The sequence below is a fragment of the Sorex fumeus genome, unplaced genomic scaffold, assembly GCF_029834395.1.
Source record: "Sorex fumeus unplaced genomic scaffold, SorFum_2.1 ptg000019l, whole genome shotgun sequence".
In the NCBI taxonomy this organism is placed as follows: Eukaryota; Metazoa; Chordata; class Mammalia; order Eulipotyphla; family Soricidae; genus Sorex; species Sorex fumeus.
The window spans coordinates 34,514,612-34,536,137 of record NW_026606076.1 but is presented as its reverse complement, the minus strand read 5'-3'; the positions used below and the strand labels follow the sequence as shown (position 1 = coordinate 34,536,137).

Genomic DNA, 21,526 nt, shown 5'->3' with positions numbered 1-21,526 from the left:
GATCCTAAGAGCACTGTAACAGGAGTCCAGATAATCCATCCATCATCTTTCTGACTTAAGACACACGTATATATATTCCCAAGAGTCATCCCACAAGTTTAAACTCTTATTTTACTGAATTTAGCACAACATGCTCTCCCAAGTTTGGACACTAGTTACCAATCATCTCATTTAACATGACAAAAATACTCTGCAGTACCTTTTCAAAAGCATTACATCAGTTCTATAGATATTTAAAAGGCTTTAAAGATGCTCACAACTAAAGTTCTTACAACATATATTCATTGGGCAAAAGTTCACTTTACATTAGAAATTAACCAAGAGACATTTTAGAATTCTGATTTCTAGGAAAACACAAATGCAAAAAGATTAAACACTCAGATTATCATAGAACAGAAAGGATTTCACACATTTCTCTGAAGGTCTATGTTGATACCTGGTGACAAGGCTTGGCATTTTCACATACTAGACAGGCTGATTAACAATACAGTTATCTCATACTTTCACCAAGGTGCAATGCTATGGCTTCAGACTATCAAGATGACATCTGAGATCACTCATAATTCTTTGCTAGGTACCTTTAGAAATTTTAGTTACCAAAAGTCTCAGAGATCAAATAAAAACCACTGGTAGGATAAGTTTTGCAACCAACTTCATAACTCTAGAAACTCATATTTTAAAATAAACATGAACCTGTTTTATGTACCACATTATTTCAACTCACAAGATTTTCTAGGTCAAATATTCCAATCCAATGCAGATACAAATATGTACATTGATATAACAGCATAAAACCTTTGAACCACCAATTAATATAAAACATGATAAAACCCTCTTTGACTTAATTTCAATAGTTCATGTCCCTTAGTTATTTAAATCATAAGCTTTCTATACTAGATACTTTTACCAATTCCACAAGAATACAAACATACTTTCAGACACAGAAAAAAAGCCTTTTAGTTTTTACCAAACTCTGATATTAGCATAGAAAAAGCACTTGGACTGTCAATGTTTATGGTAACATAAGAAAACTATTTATTAATATGAGGAAACTTTATTTTAGTGGCTTATGTACCTCTGTTGTTTGTAAAACAGCTAAATTCCTCATTACAATTGGCTGAGGCTTGTAAGATAAAACCTTGAATTCTCTGAAATTTATTTCACTTTAGTTTCAGACTCTAGTTCCACAGCTCTCTCTTCTAGATAGTACAGATTCTTAAAAGAATTGCAACTGTTAACCATTAATGTTCTTCTAATAAGAAATCTAGATTTAGAATTCTGCTTTCTCTGTAGGCTCAACCTTTAGATAAGAAATCTTCGTTTAAACCTTGTCTAGCAAGTTCCAAAAACAACTGCATTCCTTAAATCACTGAGTTGCATATCACTGACTTTTCTAGAATTTCTACTTCTGATTTCAACCTGGTTCCAGCACTCGAGTGTTCCAGACAGACAGACAGACAGACAATGAACTGACTAAAGACCACCACACATACATGTGCACACATCTGCAGTTGACCGATCTGACCCTTCAAAAATGGCAGGGAGAAAACTGATGGACTGAGAAAGGAAGAAGCAGTCCCCAGGGCAAAGATGCCCTGTCAGCCGATTGGGTACACTGCTCCCCGTTTCCCAGCCTGACCAGCCAGTCTCCTGTTTGTTAAAAATGGGTCAAGAAAGTGCTTTTGTTGATATAAGTCGGCAAAATAAACTATGACAAAATTGTTACCATATTTTAGCCAAGGCTAGTTCTGAGGCAGGGAGCTAGTATCATGATCTTGCATTTTTCCTGCCTCCTCTGCTTTGATAATCCTACTTTTTTGTTACCTGCAAAGATCTGACTGCAAAATGATCTGGTAATGCAAACTGCCATTTACTGTATATCCTTCCCAATATTCTAACTTATACTCAGGCCACGTGGTGTTACAGAGGTCAACAAGATATTCCTTATTTAAACTACCTACTTGGAAGCTCTTCCGGTGTTTTAAGGAGCAATCCAAAGGAGAATATTTAGGTACTGATGTAGAATTTCCCATATTTCCTAATTGCAAGCAATAATCTATGAAAAAGATGGTTCCTTGGCAAAACTTTTCTTCAGGTCTATCCAAGGGGACTCGAACCCCTTTACTCTGGCCTCTCCCGAGGGGACTCTAACCTCCCGTAAATTGGCCTTCGGCTTCTCCCAAGGGGACTCTAAACCCTCGTGGATAGGCCCTTGGCTTCTCCCAAGGGGACTCTAACCCCTCGTGGATAGACCTCCACTTTGGCTTCTCCCAAGGGGACTCTAACCCCTCGTGGATAGACCTCCACTTTGGCTTCTCCCAAGGGGACTCTAACCCCTCATGGATAGGCCTTTGGCTTCTCCCAAGGGGACTCTAACCCCTCATGGATAGGCCTTTGGCTTCTCCCAAGGGGACTCTAATCCCTCGTGGATAGGCCTTCACTTTGGTTTCTCCCAAGGGGACTCTAACCCCTCGTGGATAGGCCTTCACTCAGAGGCTCATTGGATTTGGACCATCTCCACCAATGGCCTCTGCTTCCACCGCAGGCGTCCCTGGGCGGGCCTGGCATCAGGCAGACCCACAGCTGTGTGCCCGAGCCTAACCTAGTGCTGTGGTCTTAAAACTCTGCTCCTTGAAAAACTTCTGCCTTTTTTTAGCTTGTTACATCTTCCCTGCTTCTTGCTAGTTCGCTGCTTTTCTCAGGCTTCTTACCTGCCTTTTACCCTTTTTTTTTTCTTTCTGCCTTACATCTGAACTGCCTTCATTAGCATTTCAAATGGCCTCTAGCTGATTTTCTAGTTAGGCTGGGGAAAAGGATTTTCTAGTTAGACTGGGGAGATTTTCTGTCTGGAAATTGATCTGCTTTAGTTTCCCAGAATCTTCACACTATTGGGCTTTCCTCCCATTCCTCCCATAGTGGACGATGACCCAAGGCAAACAAAGGAGGGGTGCCTCTTTGCAGAGACCATCAGGTGCTCATGCACACACACATTCACACAGAGGTTATTACATTCCTCCCCCTTCCCCCCCCCTAGAGATTTCCAAGGGAGCATACCTCCACAGCAGATTTTCCACAGATTACCTCCTTCCTCGTGGATTTCTTCACTGCATCTATCCCTTCGTGGTTGCCATTTGATGTCGGTGGGCCCCACGGGTGACTTATGCGAAGTGGGGAGGAGAAAAACGGTCACTTTCTCCCCACTCGCCTCTGCCACCCGGGACCCTGGGTAGGCTAGGACTGGTAAAGTCTGCAGCGAGTACCTGCTCGGCACGGGCCTAAGCCCCGCCAGCCCCACAAGGTGGCCGTCAAGCCACACCTGAAGTCCGCTTGATCTTCTCGGCACGGGAGTTAATCCCCGCCACCCGATTGCTCGGGGAGCCATGGACTCAAGCTGGGGCGAGAATCTGCTCTTTGCAGGAAAAGAGAGACCAGTCCAAAGCCTTACCCAAGGTTTCTGGGGTTCTTGTCCCGCTCGCAGAAAAGAATTTCAGGAGTAGATGAGTAGTGAAGTAACAGATTTTATTTGGAGGCTTTTGGAGAGGGAGAGAAAGGGATAAGCAGATAAGCGGGGGAGAGAGAGAGAGAGTAACGCGTCCGGAGGGAACGCGGGCTTCTCCGAGGGTGGAGAGAGCGCCAAGTGGGCTCTCGAGCTGGTTCTTATAGATCCTTCTGACTCAGAATGTTCTGGAATCTCCTTGGGGCTGAATCCCTGGAGTCAACCGGATTGAAAGGGGTTCGAGAATCATCTGACTTGGAATGTCCTGGAATCACCTTGGGGCTGGGTCGCTGGAGTCAACCGGATTGAAAGGGGAGTTCTCGGAAAGGAGGAATTTCATGGGGAGGAGGCCCATATCTTCAGGGTCTGGGGATCGTCTTATCAAGTCCTTATTCTCTGTCTCCACAGGGTGGGTTGGTCCTAGAATTCTTCTTCTATGAGACTTTGTTTCATTGCAGAGAGCCTTTCCCTATCTACCTGCCTACATCAGTGGTACTTGGGGGACCATATGGGATGCTGGAGATTGGACACAAGATGGCTGTATGCAACACAAACATCCTACCAGCTATACTGTACCTCTGGCTCCGAGGGGTTTTTTTTGGGGGGTGGCTGTTTTGGTGTGTGCCCACAGGGTTCTGGGAAATATTGAGTACCTGGGATTGAACCTGGTCGGTTACAAGCAGGGTGAGATTATTTTGTCATTGTTCTGTTCACTCTGAACAAGAAAAAATATGAGCCTTCTTTGCTCTGTCAGTGGCCCAGCTCTTTGGAAAGGTTTCCAGTTATAGTCAACCCCACGTGCCATCATCCCACGTTCTGAGGATGCAACAACCCTCTTCTACAAAGAAAAGGAGTCAGGGATACAGCAAGATACAGCTCAGAACCCACCAAGTTAAGGTGGGGGAATATGCCAACATGGGACTGAGGCTGTTTTGGTTTAATTTGGTTTGTTCATGGTTTGGGGCCCCAACACCAGCAATGCTCAGGGTTACTCCTGGCTCTGCACTCAGGAATCACTTCGACATGATGGTGGGGCTGTATGGAGAGCCAAAGAAAGAATTTTCTTGGGGGTCGAGTGGGTTGCTCCCGCTTTGTCTCTGGACCATGAAGGGTGCAGAGTATTGAACTGATGTGGAAAGTCCAAGGCAATGTCATTTATTTTCATTTTTGTTCTCTTCACTGAGCTAGAAACCTTCTGAAGCCACTTTGTTATGTCTGTGACCAAGCGATTGAGAAATATTTCCTGTTATGGGCAACCCACACCCCAGCACCCCACATTCTGAGGGAGCCCAAACCTCTACTACAAGGAAGAGACAGCATGGATACAGCAAGATACAGCTCAGAAACCCCCACGATGGGGTGAGGGAATCCCCCAATAAGGGACTGGGGCTATTTTGGTTGTATTAGGTTTGTTAATGGTTTGGGGGACACAAATGCAGCAACAGCAGAGGTTCTCCTGAGGTTGCATTCAGGAATCCGGCATGATGGTGGGGCTGTATGGAGAGCCAGAGAAAGAACCAGGGCCTGTGACCGCAAGCCAAGTGCACTAACCGCTCTGCTCCCACTGCAGCGACCCAAGCGGCTTAATGACCCTATTCCTAACATTAAAGCAAAGAAATGGGCAGGACTGGTTAAAGAAACTTTGGTACATCTACACAATGGAGTACTATGTAGCTGTTAGAAAAGATGAAGTCATGAAATTTACATACAAGTGGTACAATATGGAAAGTATCATGCTAAGCGAAATGAGTCAGAAAGAGAGGGATAGACATAGAAAGATTGCATTCATCTGGGGGATATAAAGTAACAAAGTATGAGATTAATACCCAAGAATAGCTGAGATCAGCACCAGGAGGATTACTCCATAACTTAGAGGCCAGCCGGGTATCCTAGAGGAAAGGGCAGTTCAGATAGAGAAGGGAGCACCAAATAAAGGATGTTTGGAGGATCCTCCCAGGAGGGGAGATGCATGTCGAAAGTAGACTATGGACTGAACATGTTTGCCACTCAATGCCTCTTTTGCAGACCACAACACCCAAAAGGAGAGAGAGAACACAGGGGATTGCCCTGCCACAGAGACAGGGGGGAAGGGGGGATGGGGGTGGGAGGGATATTATCCATGGTGGTGGAAAATGGGCACTGGTGGAGGGATGGGTATCTGATCATTGTATAATTGAAACCAAAGCACAAAAAATTGTAAATCTACAACTTTAAAAAAAATAAAATAAAATAAAGGGAAAAAAAAAGAAATGGACAGAAAATCTAAAGCATGGGCCGCAGCAATTCCTGTGATACACCACGAGATGGTGATGTGGGTGTTTCTGTCCTTCTCTGGGATAGTTTCTTTGTTATTTATTTATTTATTATTAGTGAATCACCATGAGGTACAGTTGTAGACTTACAAATTTTTGTGCTTGGGTTTCAGTTATACAATTATCGAGTACCCGTCCCTCCACCACCACTGATCCCAGTTAGTCCCTCTCCTTCCATCCCCCTCATCCCACCCTGCCTCTGTGGCAGGGAATTCCCTTTTGTTCTCTCTCTCCTTTGGGGGGCTCTGGTTTGCAAATGAGGCATTGAGTGGCAACCATGTTCGGTCTATAGTTAACTTTCAGCATACATCTCCCATCCTGGGAGGATCCTCCCAGCACCCTTTATTTGGTGCTCCCTCCTCTATCTGAGCTGCCTTTTTCCCTAGCATGTGCGGATGGCCTCCATGCGATGGAGTAAACCTCCTGGCACTTGTCTCAGCTATTCTTGGGTGTTAGTCTGAAAGAAAGGGACAGACATAGAAAGAGCGCTTTCATCTGGGGAACATAAAGTAACAAAATGTGCTCGTTTCTCTAAGAATTGTCCACCCTTGGGTTTGCTTCAGTGTTCAGTGTGGGGTAATAAAGGATCAAGCAAGCCTCTTCCACAGGTGCAGCAGTAGGAAGGAAAGCCTGCGGTTGCTTGTCTTTCACTTGAGTAATATGGGCTCGATTCCAGCCTTCAGGTCTTTGTGGGGAGGATATCTGAATCGCCTTGGGGGTCGAGTGGGTTGCCCTAGCTTTGTCTCTAAACCTGGAGTTGTGCAGAGGATTGAACTGAACCTTTAATGAGCAAGGCAAGGTTACTTTCTCACATTAATTGTTCTTTTCTCTCTGCACAAGAAAGGTTCTGAATGCACCTTGTGATGCCTGTGACCGAGCCCTTTGAATGTTTACTGTTATGGGCAACCTACATCCCATCACCCCACATTAGGATGGTACTCTAACTGTCTTCTACACCGACGTGGGGAATGGAAGAATATACAGTTCTGACACCCTCAAGTTGGGCTGATGGAATTCACCATCAAGGAACTGAAGCTCTGTGTTTTACTTTTCTTTGTCGTTTGTTCCTTTATGGTTGTGGCCACACCTGGATATGCTCAGGTCCTTCTCCTGCCTCTGCACTCAGGAATCACTATGGACATGATTGAAGAACTGTAGGGGAAATCTATGACTATACCCGGGTCCTATGGATGCAAGGTAAAAGGCCTATCTGCTCTACTCCCGTTGCAGCGGCCCAACCTGCGTGCTTGATCCTTAATGACCCTATATTTAACATTTAAGGAAAGAGAAGGGCTGAAAATATTAAACATGGGAAAATTTGGACCGCGGAAGTTAAGATGAAACGCCATGAGATGGAGCTGTGAATGATTCCGTCCCTCTCCAGGCCCATTTCTCTAAGAATTTTCCACCCTTAGGTTTGCTTCTGTGTTAAGTATGGGGTAATTAAAGAACAAGCACAGAGCATCAAAGCGGCAGTGGTTGGAGAGCCTTGAGGGTGCAAGTCTTTCACATGGGTGACCAGCATTCGATTCCCCCCTTCAGATCTTGTGGGATACATGGCTGAACCACCTCGGGGGTTGAGTGTGCTGCTCCATATTTGCCTCTAGACCAAGAGGGGTGTAGAGGATTGACCCTTACATGGACAGAGCAAGGGAAAGCTGCAAGGATGGAGTCATAGGACAGCGGGTAGGGCGTTTGCCTTGCATGCAGCCGACATGGTCACCTGGGTTCAATTCCTCCACCCTCTTGGCAAGCTAACAAGAGTATCTTGCCCAAACGGCAGAGCATGGCAAGCTACCCGTGATGTATTCGATATGCCAAACACAGTAACAAGTCTCACTATGTTACTGGGCCCCCTTGAGCAAATCGATGAACAATGGGAGGACACTGTGAGACTCTGAGCTAAAAAACATCTTCAGCCACTTTGTTATGTCTGTGATGAAACCATTTAGATATATTTCCTACTATGGGCAACCCACACCTCATCACCCTATGTTCTGAGGGTACCCAACCCTCTTCTACAAGGAAGACACAGCATGGATACAGCAAGATACAGCTCAGAAACACCCACGTTGGGGTGAGCTAAATCCTTCAATAAGGGACTTAGGCTGTTTTTGTTTTATTTGGTTTGTTCATGGATTGGGGGCCACAAATCCAGCAACTTGCAGAGGTTCTCCTGGCTCTGCACTCAGGAAGCACTCAAGCATGATCGTGGGCTGTATGGAGAGACAATGAGTGTGAGAGCTTTCTTTCACCTGGGGTCTATTCCAGTCTTCATATCTGTGGAGTACATAAATGGTGCATAACTGGACTCATTATAAACAGTGCTCCTTTCCCACAGTCCAGGGCTTCTCCCCTGGCGCAGTTTGTGTCCATGGACTGAGCAGAACAGTCTCTGAGTAGCTTGTCCCAGGGGAGTGCTTCTTTGCAGCATGGGTGCTCACTTCCTACTGGTAACCCACAGAAGACATCCCACCTGTCTTGGCATCCTCATGGGGCTGAAGGCATAACTGCACACTCGAGATGTTGTCACAGTGTGCATGACCAGAAGAATTCCTCCTGGTCTGTTGCTCCCCGAGGAAAAGCAGAGAAGGATTCCAATTACTGTGCTGTGCCTGATAGTCTTCTCGTCAAAAAAAATTCTAGACCTGGAGGTTGGTTTATAACATTTACCCAACTCGGTTGCAATTCTGACACGTGGATGGATTTTCCAGGCAACGACCTGACGTTTCAGGAAGATGGACAAGCAAAATAGACTGACGGAAGGCCACATTGCTGTGTAATTTTTTCCAACTCAAAGAACATACAAAATACGTGGAAATAACTCCCTCTGCAGAAAATTGAAGCACCAGTTTAGAGGGAAAATAAAAGGGGAACGAGACTGGGTTTGGTACTAGCTCAGTGTGGAGCTAAGTGGGATAGCTTAGTGGGATACACATGCGAAGGCAATGATGCATTCCCACATAGCCGAGACAGACCTTTGAAAATATCTCACATGAAACAGATTCCTCGCGAGGATCACTGAGTTTTCTGTTATCTTGCTCTATTTACTAAGATGAGGAGAGGGTCACACCAGCATTGCTCAGGGATTCCTGCTGCCTGGACTCTCGGGGCCAAGAGAGATAACCACGAAAAAAAACAGTCTTTCTTCGAACACTGTTGAACTTATTCACCAACGTGGCTTTGTACATGCCTCAGGCAACTGCAAGCGAATGACCGAGCTGCAAAGCAATGCAGAGAAGTCATCTAGGATCACCTCAAAGACAGGAGAACAGTGATGCTGGTAGATGTGGCAGAAGCCGGGAAAAGCATTCGTAATACCCGCTGTCCTTTACCAAGTACAAGAGCAAGATGACTGCCCTCTGACGTCATGGTAACTCACAGTTCCAGAAAGCAGAATGTAAATGTTGGACATAGGAGTCTCCCAGTGGAGGATTCCACAACGAAATATACCACGTCATATTCAACCGACAGTTTTGCCTGACTGATGTCGCTGTAGTCCCAAAATTTCTAACTGGATCGGACCACCGTCTCCTTCGTGCAAAATTCTACTTCAAAGAGCAGGGAGAAAGGGCTACAAAGTTCAAAAAGAGAACTCCCAGAACGACCAACAACTAGGAACTCTTTGGCTCTATTGCGGCAACATGGGAAGATGCCATTGTTGACAATATTGACAAGGAATACGATCGACTGGTTCAGCACCTCCATGAATGTGCGAGGAACGCCAAGAGAGAGATAACTACAAAAAACGCCTGTCTTCGAAAATTCTTGAGCTAATTTGCCAGCGTGGTTTGGCACGCGCCTCAGGCAATCACAAGCTAACGTCCGAGCTCGCAAAGCAGTGCAGAGATGCAATCAAGGAAGACCTCAAAGAGAGAAGAGCAGAAGTACTCATAGATTCGGCAGAAGCTGGGAAAAGTATTCGTTACAGTGCCTGTCCTTCGCCAACTACAAGACCAACATGACTGCACTCCAACGTCCTGATGGATCCATCACATCCTCCAGAATGGCAATGGAGAAGATTATCCATGACTTCTACTCAAATCTCTACGATAGCCATGTCCACTTGCTGACATACCAAATTCCACAGGATGGATATGTCGTTCCCAACGTTCTCCCTTCTGAAATCCGACATGCCATTTCGTCGGTAAAGAAACAAACAGCACCCGGCCCAGAAAAGCTCAGACCTGAACACCTGAAGAACCTGCCATCAGTACTCATCAATACACTGGCTCGGCTCTTCACTCACTAATGTCTGAATGCAAGGTTCCGTCCCAATGGAAAACCAGCAGGACCGTACTACTGTTCAAGAAGGGAGACATCCATGACATTGGCAACTATCGCCCGATCTGCCTATTGTTTGTCATCTACAAGTTGTTCACTCGAGTCATCCTAAATAGGATTGGCAGAACACTAGATGAAGGGAAACCATGCGAGCAAGCCGGGTTCCACAAAGGATTCAGCACCATCAAACATATCCACACAATAACCAAACTCATTGAGGTTTCTCGGGAGTTCAATATGCCGCTCTGTTTAACGTTCATTGATTTAAAGAAGGCCTTTGATTCTGTTGAGAAAGAAGCGGTCATTGAAGCCCTAGCCAATCAGGGCATTCAAGGCCAATACATCAAGATCCTCCGTGAGCTGTATTGCGGATTCACTACCAGGATCTCACCATTCTACAAAGAAGTGACCGTTGATGTCAAGAGAGGGGTTCAGCAGGGTGATACCATTTCACTGAAACTCTTCAGTGCCACCCTCAAGAACATCATGCAACGACTGGAATGGGAAGGAATGGGAGTCAAGATAAATGGTCGGTAATTGCACCACCTCTGCTTTGCCGATGACATTGTTTTAATAACACCAAACATCAGCCAAGCGGCACAAATGCTGGCCGACTTTGACCGTGAGTGTGGAAAGGTAGGACTACAGCTGAATCTTACGAAGACAATGTTTATGAGAAACAGCCTCATTACTGATGCCCCATTCGCAATCAAAAGTATGACCATCTCTGAATGGAACAGCTATGTGTACTTAGGTCGAGAAGTCAACATGACAAATGACCTGGCACCCGAGCTTCGCAGGAGGAAGAGAGCAGCTCTGAACGCCTTCAAGAACGTTGAAGAAATAGCTAAGAGGATGAAGAACCTCCGGCTCCGGGCACATCTCTTTGATTCCACTGTTCTTCCTGCATTAACATATGCCTCAGAGACCTGGGCCATACGCAAACAGGATGAGAACGCTATTCAGGTCTCCCAAAGAAGAATAGAAAGAGCTATGCTTGGAATATCACGATTCAATCAAATGAGAGAAAAAATCCGGAGTTCAGACATCCATCGACAATCAAGAATCGGGGACGCTGTCTCATTTGCCAAGGTGTCAAAAATCAGATTGGCTGGTCACGTAATGAGATTTAAAGACGACCGCTGGACTAGAGCTGTTACAGACTGGATTCCACAGGATGTCAAAAGACCGCGTAGCTGCCCACCTACCAGATGGTCAGACTCTTCGTCAAGATAATGAACGATCGGTTTGAGGCTCTTCATGTTCCCAGAGCGGACAGATTCCATTGGGCTACACTAGCACGTGACAGGGACAAATGGAGACGTTACTGGCGCCTGCTCAAGCAAATCGACAACTAACGGGAAGTTAAGTGATTAAGTGATTAAGTGAAGATGAAGAACAACCATATGAACAAGCCGGGTTCCGAAAAAAATGCAGTACCATCTACCATATCCACACGATTACTAAGCTCACTGAGGATTCTCAGGAGTTCAAGATGCCACTCTGTCTAACGTTCATTGATTTAAAGAAGGCCTTTGATTCTGTTGAGACAGAAGAGTTCATAGAAGCCGAATCCAATCAGGATGTACAAACTCAATACATCAGGATCCTCCGTGAGCTCTATTACGGATTCACTACCAGGATCTCACCATTCTACAAAGAAATAATCATCCATGTCAAGAGAGGGGTTTGGCACGGTGATACCATTTCACCAAAACTCTTCAGTGTCACCCTCGAGAACATCATGCGACAACTGGAATGGGAAGGAATGGGAGTGAAGATAGATGGTTGGCAACTACACCACCTCCGCTTTGCTGATGACATCATTCTAATAACACCAGACATCAGCCAAGCGACACAAATGCTGACCTACTTCGACCGTGAGTGTGGAAAGGTCGAACTACAGCTGAATCTATCAAAGACAATGTTTATGAGAAACAGCATCGTTCCTGACGCTCCATTCGCTCTCAATGGAACCAACATCTCCGAATGCAACAGTTATATATACCTCATTCGAGAAATCAACATGATGACTGTCCTGGCACCTGAGTTGCGCAGGAGGAAGAGAGCGGCTTGGAATGCCTTCAAGAGCATTGGATAAATAACTAAGAGGAAAAAGAACTTCCAGCTACGAGCACATCTCTTCAATTCCACTGTTCTTCCTGCATTAACATATCAAGCAGAGACCTGGGCCCTACAAAAACAGGATGAGAACGCTACTCGGGTCTCTCAAAGAGGAATCAAAAGAGCTATGCTTGGAATATCACGCAACACTCAAATGAGAGATAGAATCCGGAGTTCTGATCTCCATCAACAGTCAAGAATCAGGGACGCTGTCTCATCTGCCAAGGCATCAAAAATCAGATGGGCTGTACACGTAATGAGGTTTACAGACAACCACTGGCCTAGAGCATTACTGATTGGATTCCACGGGATGTTAAAAGATCGCGTGGACGCCCACCTACAAGATAGTCAGACTTCTTCTTCAAGACCCTGAATAATCGTTTTGAGGCTCTGCATGTTCCTAGAACGAGCAGATGTCATTGGGCTACAGTAGCACGCAGCAGGCATGCATGGAGATGTTACTGGCACCCACTCGAATAAATCGATGAATAAAGGGGGATCAAGTGATATTTTTTTAGGTTTTAGAATTACTGCTTTTATGCAGCAACACGGTTGGAACTGGAAGATACCGTCTTGAGTGAAGTTAGCCAGAAAAATAACAAAAACAGGATGATGTTCACTCATCTGTGGAATACTGAACACTGAATTTGGAAATGTACTGTAAAGGGGCTGTTTCAATCATCCCTGATTCCAGTGTTTAGAGAAAAGCTTAACAAAGAAGGAAAGAAATTTGGGGCGGAAGAGAGCCAGAAGTATACAGGGATCAGGGAATCATTTATGCCAGTGACATGAGTGAGGGGTGTAGCCATTTGCCCAAAACACAGATGCAACAGAACTGAAAACAAGAGATCCAAGCTGTAACCATTGAAACCTAGTCATGTACTTGTCCAGATGACCGGCGGGGGTAGAGTGGGGACTGGGGTGGGGAGGGAATATGGGAACTGGGGTGGAGGGAAGCTGATGCCGGGATCGGTGTTCAATTATTGTACACCTATACACAAATATCAATAACTTTGAAAATACTGGCACTTTAATGAAAACTTTAAAAAACAATACAATAAATGTTCAGATTTCAGCACCCACTGAGGTTAAAGACCCTCTAGTCAAGGCATTAGGCTCCGATATTTTTCCTGTGATGCTGAGACCATAGATGTGGTTGTGGGGATGGAGCCGCACCCCACCTTTCAAGTCCCATGCTTGATACACTGGGCACTCCAATGGCATAATATTTAGTTTCAACAACAGAATCTTACAGTACACTTGTATGGAATACCCCTGTTCCCTAAAGGAATTGCTGTAATGCCACATCCTGAACCTGTGATTTGAGTTCTGAAATCAAACAAAATGCACAATGAGAATTAGTCCAATGTTGAATGGAATGCAGTTGAATGACCAAACAGGTGGAGGACATCTCCATAGTTCTCACAGTCCAAGCAAGCCTTGGACTTACATAGGCCTTTCCACATTCCTTACATATACAGTTTCTCTCAAGTGTGAATTTGCCTATGTATACTAATATTTGAGGCTGTAGCAAAGGCCTTCCCACATTCCTTACATATATATGGTTTCTCTCCACTATACCAATCTTCTATGTACAGTCAATTGTTAAGATGAAGTAAAGGCCATTCCACACTCCAGATATGTCTAAGGCTTCTCTACAGTGTGAATTCTCATGTGTAGAGTAAGGGAAGAGAACCGTGGGAATTCCTTCCCACATGTCTGACACTGATGAGGTTTCTCTCTGAGATGAATTTTCCTATGTGCACTAAGTGTTGAGGCTCCAGCAAAGGCCTTCCCACATTCCTTACATATATATGGTTTCTCTCCAGTGTGAATTCTCCTATGTACACGAAGTGTTGAGGCTACAGCAAAGGCCTTCCCACATTCCTTACATAAATACGGTTTCTCTCCAGTGTGAATTCTCCTATGTACAGTAAGATTTGAGGCTCTAGCAAAGGCCTTCCCACATTCCTGACATATATATGGTTTCTCCCCAGTGTGAATTTTCCTATGTTCACTAAGATTTGAGACTACAGCAAAGGCCTTGCCGCACTCCTTACATACATATGGTCTGTCTCCAGTGTGAATATTCCTATGTTTACTAAGTCTTGAAGATGTAGCAAAGGCCTTCCCACATTCCTGACATATATACGGTTTCTCTCCAGTGTGAATTCTACTATGTATAGTAAGTTTTGAGGCTCTAGCAAAGGCCTTTCCACACTCCTTACATATGTATGATTTCACTCCTGTGTGAATTTTCCTATGTACACTAAGCCTTGAGGCTACAGCAAAGGCCTTTCCACATTCCTTACATACATGTGGTTTCTCTCCAGTGTGAATTCTCCTATGTACAAGAAGTTTTGAGGGTTCAACAAAGGCCTTCCCACATTCCTTACATATATGTGGTTTCTCTCCAGTGTGAATTCTCCTATGTGTACTGAGGCCTGAGGATTGAGTAAAGGCCTTTCCACACTCCTTACATTTATATGGTTTCTCTCCAGTGTGAATTCTCCTATGTATACTGAGGCCTGAGGATTAAGTAAAGGCACTACCACACTCCTGACATATATAAGGCTTCTCTCCACTATGAGTTTTCATATGTCTATTAAGACTGGACATGTGAATAAAGGCCTTCCCACATGTCTGACATTGATGAGGTTTCTCTCCTGTATGAATCCTCCTATGCATAATAAGATGTGATGCTTGATCGAAGGCCTTCCCACATGCTTCACATGCAAAAGGTTTCGCTCCTGAATTTATAATCACATGGTCATTATGGAGTAACCCTTGACTCATACTTTGTTCTCGGGACTGACTTTTCTGGGGATTCTGTCCACTGTGGTTTTCTAAGCGAACACCACAGTGCTGAGAACATGGGGAGGCTCCCCCACATTCCTTGCACGTAGATGGGTTCTGCTCACCGGGACTGTGGTTGAGGGTATGTTGCTGTGAGGAACTCACTATAAACAGTGCTCCTCTCCCTAGCAGCTGCCGCACTGGGGGAGTTTGTGCCTGTGAACTGAGAATAACACACTCCATGGAACTTTTTACAGGAGAGGACTTCTTCTGATAGAGGTAGCTCTCGCCATTCTGATCACGCTCAGAAGACATCCCGCCTGTCTCGGAGTCCTCATTGGGCTGAGGGCAGCATTGCTCACTCGAAACATTGTCATACAGTGCAGGATCAGAGACATTCCACTCTGGGTGGCAGCTTTCCTGTAGAACAACAGAGGATTCTAATTATTGACTTATTCACTGAGACTTCCTGTCAAAAAACTGAGCCCTTCAGATGTGTTTTCACACATATGCACCACACAAATGCAATTATCGACATATGAATTGTCTTACTATAGAATAACTTCATGTTACTGTAAGTTGGACTCACAAAATTGATGGATGCAGAGTCAGTAAATGCTGTGACTTCCCCCCCTTTAAATTAATGAAGGAATACAACTGGAAACAATTCCTTCTATAGAAAACGGACGCATCCATTTCAAGAGAAAATGAAATACAACCTCATGTGGGTTTTGTTAAGGCTTAATGTGGAACCTGTGATGCAGGGGTGAAGACAACGCTGCATCGTCACACAGCTGAGACAGACCACGTGGCCATTGCAAAGCTCTCACCACAAGTGATGCCTTTCAGGATCAATGACATTTTTTGTTCTTTATCTTTTGTAATTTCTATTTATTGGGGGTTGTGTGGGTGGAGGGGCACACCATGCAGTGACTAGGATGAGTTCTGTGGGTCTATGGTGTCTATAAGGCGTGCTGGGTAAGGACCATCCATTCCTGTGCAAAGCAAGTATATTTCTCTCTACACCATCTCTAGGACGAACAAATTAGCTTTCTAAACAACTACTACTGTCAAGCTAATCAAAACTCACAGTATTTTTCTGCATGGTTTATTTCAGCACCAAATAAACCTAAGGGTCCTCTACTCCAAGCATCAGGCTTTGGAATTCCTCCCTGCCATTCTCAGCCTACCACCTTAACAATCATATACTTGGTCCACTCCTCCTGGCATAATAATATTTATTCTCAATTAGCGAATCTTACCAACTCACTCGTACTTGCTGACCCCATTCCGAAATCAAAGTTCTGTAATGCCAAATCCTGAAGTTGTGGTTTCAGTTCTGAAACTGAACAAAACATACAATTCAAGCACTTGTCAAAAATGTAGCAAAATGATGCCATATAGTTAAGAGTACATCTCTGTGGTTCTCAAAGCCCAAAGAGTCCCACACTAAAGAAAAGATTTGGATAGTAGAAAACTGTGAGGATTTTGGCAATTCTACACTAGGTTTTGTTTTTGAGCAGACCTGGTAATATTCGGGGAACCAGGTTATTGAACAAATTATTGAACAGGTCACTTTCGGGCAAGGCAGTCCCTGCTGTACTATCATTCAGATCCAAACTAGCTCTATTATGGTATACTTATTCGAAAGCCATGGAAGCAAATTACAGGATCATTCTGTGACTGACAGTCCAGGGGAATAAGAGCAGTGTGAGTGCGGCACAGACCCAAGGATCCAGGAGACCAAGGTCCCGTTCTCAGCTGCGTGTTTCATACATGCTCAGGGCACCCATACACTGCACAGGGCCTGAGCCAGGAAGGGTCCTCAGATACTCACCCGCACACACGCCTCTCTTCCCCGACCTCAGGGCTCCTCCTTCCATCCAGGAGATAACCGCAGGCTTCCTCCCAGAGTACCCTGCCCCGATAGAGACAGAGGCTTGGATAAATGACATGGAAAAGGTGACAGGTAAATCTCCATGTTTTCCTGATATAACTGGGCAAATGTCTGAAAGGCATGAACAGAATGTCCATTTCCAAAATGCCATATATTTCTAGTTATTCGAGAGGTAAGACGCAAGAAAATTCCACTAATACTCTAGACCGGGCCTTCTGGATGGCCGACACTGGGTTGATCAGCACATTATGTTGTTGGTTTTTGTCTTTTTGGGGTCTCCCTTGGCAATTCTCCGGGGTGACTCCTGACTCTCTATTCAGAAATCACCGCTGGTGGAGCTCGGGAATGACATGGGAAGCCGGGGATTTAACCCACGTGCGCTGCTTGCAAGAAAATCACTTTCCTCCTTGTACTGTCTCTCTAGGAACAGCAGCATATGGAGTTTCCTGAGACCCTCATGAACTCGTCACGGATTTCAGTTAAACTAAGTGCATAATAAATCTGGAAATGGCCAAGGGTGGCAAGAGACCCTTATTTTTTTAAGCTGAAAAATGTATCAGAAACAGAGCACAGCAGGAGTTTCTCACGGCCAATCCAGTTGTGATACCCGATATCATCTAGGGTCCCTCATGGCAGCCAGGATTGTTCCCTGAGTGCAGAGTCCAGGAGCAAATCCCAAGTCCTGCTGAAGTCTCAAAAGAACCATTAGAAGTAAATCCAAGGACTGAAATAGGGCAGCGTCTAATGAGTTGAGAGACGAGATATCAAATCCCCTGTGGTGGGAGAGATAGTACAGCACATAGGACAGAAGCACTGCACACACATATGAGTTTGATCCCAGGCAGCCCATATGATCTTGGAGCAAGACCAGATGTGGATCCTGAATGCACAGGCAGGAATAATACCTAATCCCTAAGGAAAAAAGAAAATGCAAAAACAATCTGACTTGAGTGACTGGTGTAAAAGTATTGGGGGTGAGGCACCAACATTTTAAGTTGCCAAGAGGTTTCAGTCCATGGTACCCCATGGCCCCTGAGACTCTTAGGAGTCATTCTTTAGCACAGAGACAGGAGAACTGTGGACTGTGCCCCCAAACACAGGCAACAGCAAAACCAATTAAATACACAAAAGTTCGTGTAGTACACAAAGTAAATTGATGCATAAATGGATGGAACTATTTAAAGGGAACTGAGCGATAACTGGGCAGATAGGGATCTTCCCATGGACATAGTTGAAACGGGTTGATATGAATCACCCCATAGGATCTGTCGACCCCACAAATGTAATTCCTGAGGACAAGGCTGAATGTAAGCCCTGAGTATCCACAGGTGAACCCTAAAAAAAAAAAAAAAAAGAGGGAGGGAACAGCTACTGCACGGCTGTCCAACATCACAGCCCGTCACAGAGATACTGTTGGAAACACAGCTGCCCCCATCCCAAGGGAGCCCACAAGGGTCTGTTCAGACACGGTTGGTTCCACACTGCTCTCACCAACAGCCTGCAGATGCTGGTAGGTCTCCAGCATCACGTCCCTGTAGAGCTTCCGCTGAGAGGCCTCCAGGCATGACCATTCCTCCGGGGTGAAGTTCACAGCCACGTCATGGAAGGTCACTGTGTCCTGAGTCAGCACACGGAGAGGTTGGGAGTCAGAGTCTATCTTAGCCTCATTCCCACTACTGTGAAGCCAGGACCCAGGGTCCTATATTGTCGCTGGGCCTCTCCGCTCCGAATGAACCAGCCTCCATGCACACACATGACTGACGGACACCAGAAATGACATAAAACAGCTGAATCTGCTAAAGTGGGAGGACGTTATACAGAAGGTTCTTGGATGTATCTGACTTTCCTGGTAACCCCAGGGCTAATTCGAGCACCACTGGTACAGTGAGCACTGTAGAGAGGATCACCTGAACACAGACTTGTACGGTCCAAAAGTCTAACGCTGGGTGTCACAAAAATCACTGTACGCTCACTGCTGCACCCCCAGAACTCATGACCAGTAGGATTGAGAACTTGGCAGTCCATATAGACAACTATTCAGAGCAGTGCATGACATATGTGCCTGTAGGAACTCACTGCTCAGGACCACCACAAATCCCGCTCAAAGAAGGTAGAGAAGTTTCTGGACCCCAAAATCGCCACTGGCCTCAGAGATCCTTGGCTCTTTCTCCTTGGGATTGGCACATGCCCAGAAATCCAAACACAAGATTATGTGAACGTAAGACTATATAACTGAGCAGGTAGTCTCTCCAATGCAGGAAGGAAAAAAACAGGAGAAAAGCAAGTCTGGGGGCCCAAGTCACTGTAGTTGCCAGGGCGCAAACGGGGCCAGCACACCCCAGGGTGCTCTGAGGCCAGTAAGTTTTGAATCCAGAGCCCAGAGTCAAGAGGACAGCTCATGACAAAAACAATGCAAAAGAAACCGAAGCAGCAGGTTGGCATAACAGGATAGCTGTTCCCGGGACAGCATGTAGGACTGGCGATCCCCTACATCCCATATGGTCCCACAAACACTGCCAGGGACAATGCCAGAGTGCAGCGCAAGGAATGATTGTAAGAATCCTTGCTCTGCCACCCCAAATAAAACAGAAAACCCAAGATGAAACCTTTGGACCTCCAGCATCACATTGGACACCTAGACCTGTCAGGAATGAACATTGAGCACTGAGCTTTGAGTACTCCTCATGCACCACTGGGTCAGCCCCAAAGCCAAATAAAACAAAACAAACATACACAAAAGCAGCTTCAAACAGCAGAATGGGACGGTCCGATCGGAAGTCTCATCTTGGAATCCGTCCAAAAGAAACTCAAAACAGGTGGCCCAGGAAGCCTGGGCATTCTTGGAACTACCTCATGTCATTCTATTCTTCTACTCCTACCTGGGGACGGTTTATCAGAAGCCGAATCACCATCTTCTCCTGTCACTGTTGTTCTGAGGATCAGCAGGAGGCTCCGTGCAAAGACCTGGAAAGTCAGAACAGTGAGCACCAGAGAGGAGCACCTCCTCCCACTCCTAAGCTCAGACCAGTCACACCCTCCCGCACAGCCTTACAATTCCACCTCTGGGAGACAATGGCAGAAGCTCCTGTTTCCACTGGGGATGCAAATTTTGTTGGCATCTGTGCTGCACTTCAGGAGAGGAACCTGGGCCCAGGCTACAGGGGAGGAAAAGACAGCCTTCTCCAATCCCTGGATTCCTTCGTGGCTCCCACAGGAAAGTCCCTATAGGCCCTGCCAGGGGTCGACTCTCAGCCCAGGATCTCCCAAATAGGCTGGCAGCAGTGCTGCCCCCTGCGAACCATAGCCTGGAATGTGGCTCCACCATGTTATTTAGAGTAAACAAACCTTCAACACTCTCTTGCAGGGTGAACAAGGATATGCCCCTGGGCACTCTGTCCTGGGGACCTCAGTATTCTCCACAAATGCAGGTGTCGTCTGCTCAGGGAGAGATGAAGAGTCAGGGGTGCTTTGCAGCTTGATGTTAGGGAGCTGAAATTCATGAACCAGAAAAAGATACGCTGGTATTGTGGTTAGAAGGCAATAATGTGAGTTGGGTGCTTGACTAGATGAACCCATCAATCCTCTGCATCCCATATGGCCCCCAGCAGAGCCAGGAATAATACCTGAGCTTAGAGACTCGAGTAAGTCATTAGCATCTCTGTTTATGTGCCCTCTCCCCCCAAAAAATCTAAAGAATCAAAAATAGCCCCCCAAATACATTTTCATTGGCAAATTGCAGCCAACAGCAAGTCCCCTTCCCCCACCCCCGCCTGACCCGGGCTCTCACGGCAGACAATGAAAATGACCAGCAACAGGTCTCCTGCCATTAGGTGGAGGGGCTGAAGCTCTGCCCCTCAAATCTGGAGATTCTACAGAAGCGAGGTTAGAGCTGATGGTTCAAACATGGGACTGTAGAGAGGGTTGGGATGGCCAAGCCCCTGGCTGAGTCCCACATTCACCCACTGTTGCCTCATCCTGAGCTGGAGACGATTGTGGCCAAAGAGGCTCCCCAGGATCACACACTCACAATTGTGACCTCTGCACCCTGATACAGCCCCCACTGCACCTCCAAAGCTCTGAATTCCTTCACAGCCTCCACCGCACCTCAGAATTCACCTGGATGTCAGGGAACAACTGAAAAAACAGCACAAAAATGCCCCCCATCTGGCTCAGCTCCTCCGCTAACAGTGTGGAGAGGGGAAGGAGTGGGGTGCTCACAGGAGGCTACTCGTATCCTGCCACAAAATACGCCTTCAGAGTCCCCTTTACAGGATGGGATACAAATTTACTTGTCCTTTGCTATGTGAGCAAAAGCCCCAGTGTCTGTGTCAGGGATGGAAAAAGAACCACGACACACTTATGACATCACTTTGGTTTCCATAAGGTGCCTTAAAGAGCCAGAGTCTAGGCACTGAGAACCTTTTTGCCACGTAGGTGAATCTGTGCTTCAAGGGGGATGGACTCGAATAAAGGAGTGGAGAGGCAAATGCTGGACTGGTCCATCACGCACTGGGGGCCTGGGGGTAAGGAGAAGATCCTGCATTGTCAACTAACATCAAACCTGATCCTGATCCTGCATTATCACCAATTGAACCAATTATACCTAAACACATGTTA

General features: G+C 45.8%; 1 protein-coding gene and 1 pseudogene across 1 annotated transcript in view; both read right to left on the bottom strand.

The window, feature by feature from the left end:
• Positions 1-13,860: 13,860 nt before the first annotated feature.
• Positions 13,861-14,934, bottom strand: LOC130022196 (zinc finger protein 571-like; annotated as a pseudogene).
• Positions 14,935-20,995: 6,061 nt separating this feature from the next.
• LOC130022195 (zinc finger protein 345-like) overlaps positions 20,996-21,526 on the bottom strand; it is a gene marked incomplete at its 5' end in the record, with an annotated part of 70,401 nt that continues 69,870 nt past the window's right edge. Inside the window, one exon of the mRNA XM_056112954.1 lies at positions 20,996-21,090. Within this exon, the coding sequence (XP_055968929.1) occupies positions 20,996-21,090 (95 nt within the window). The remainder of the gene's footprint in view (positions 21,091-21,526) is intronic.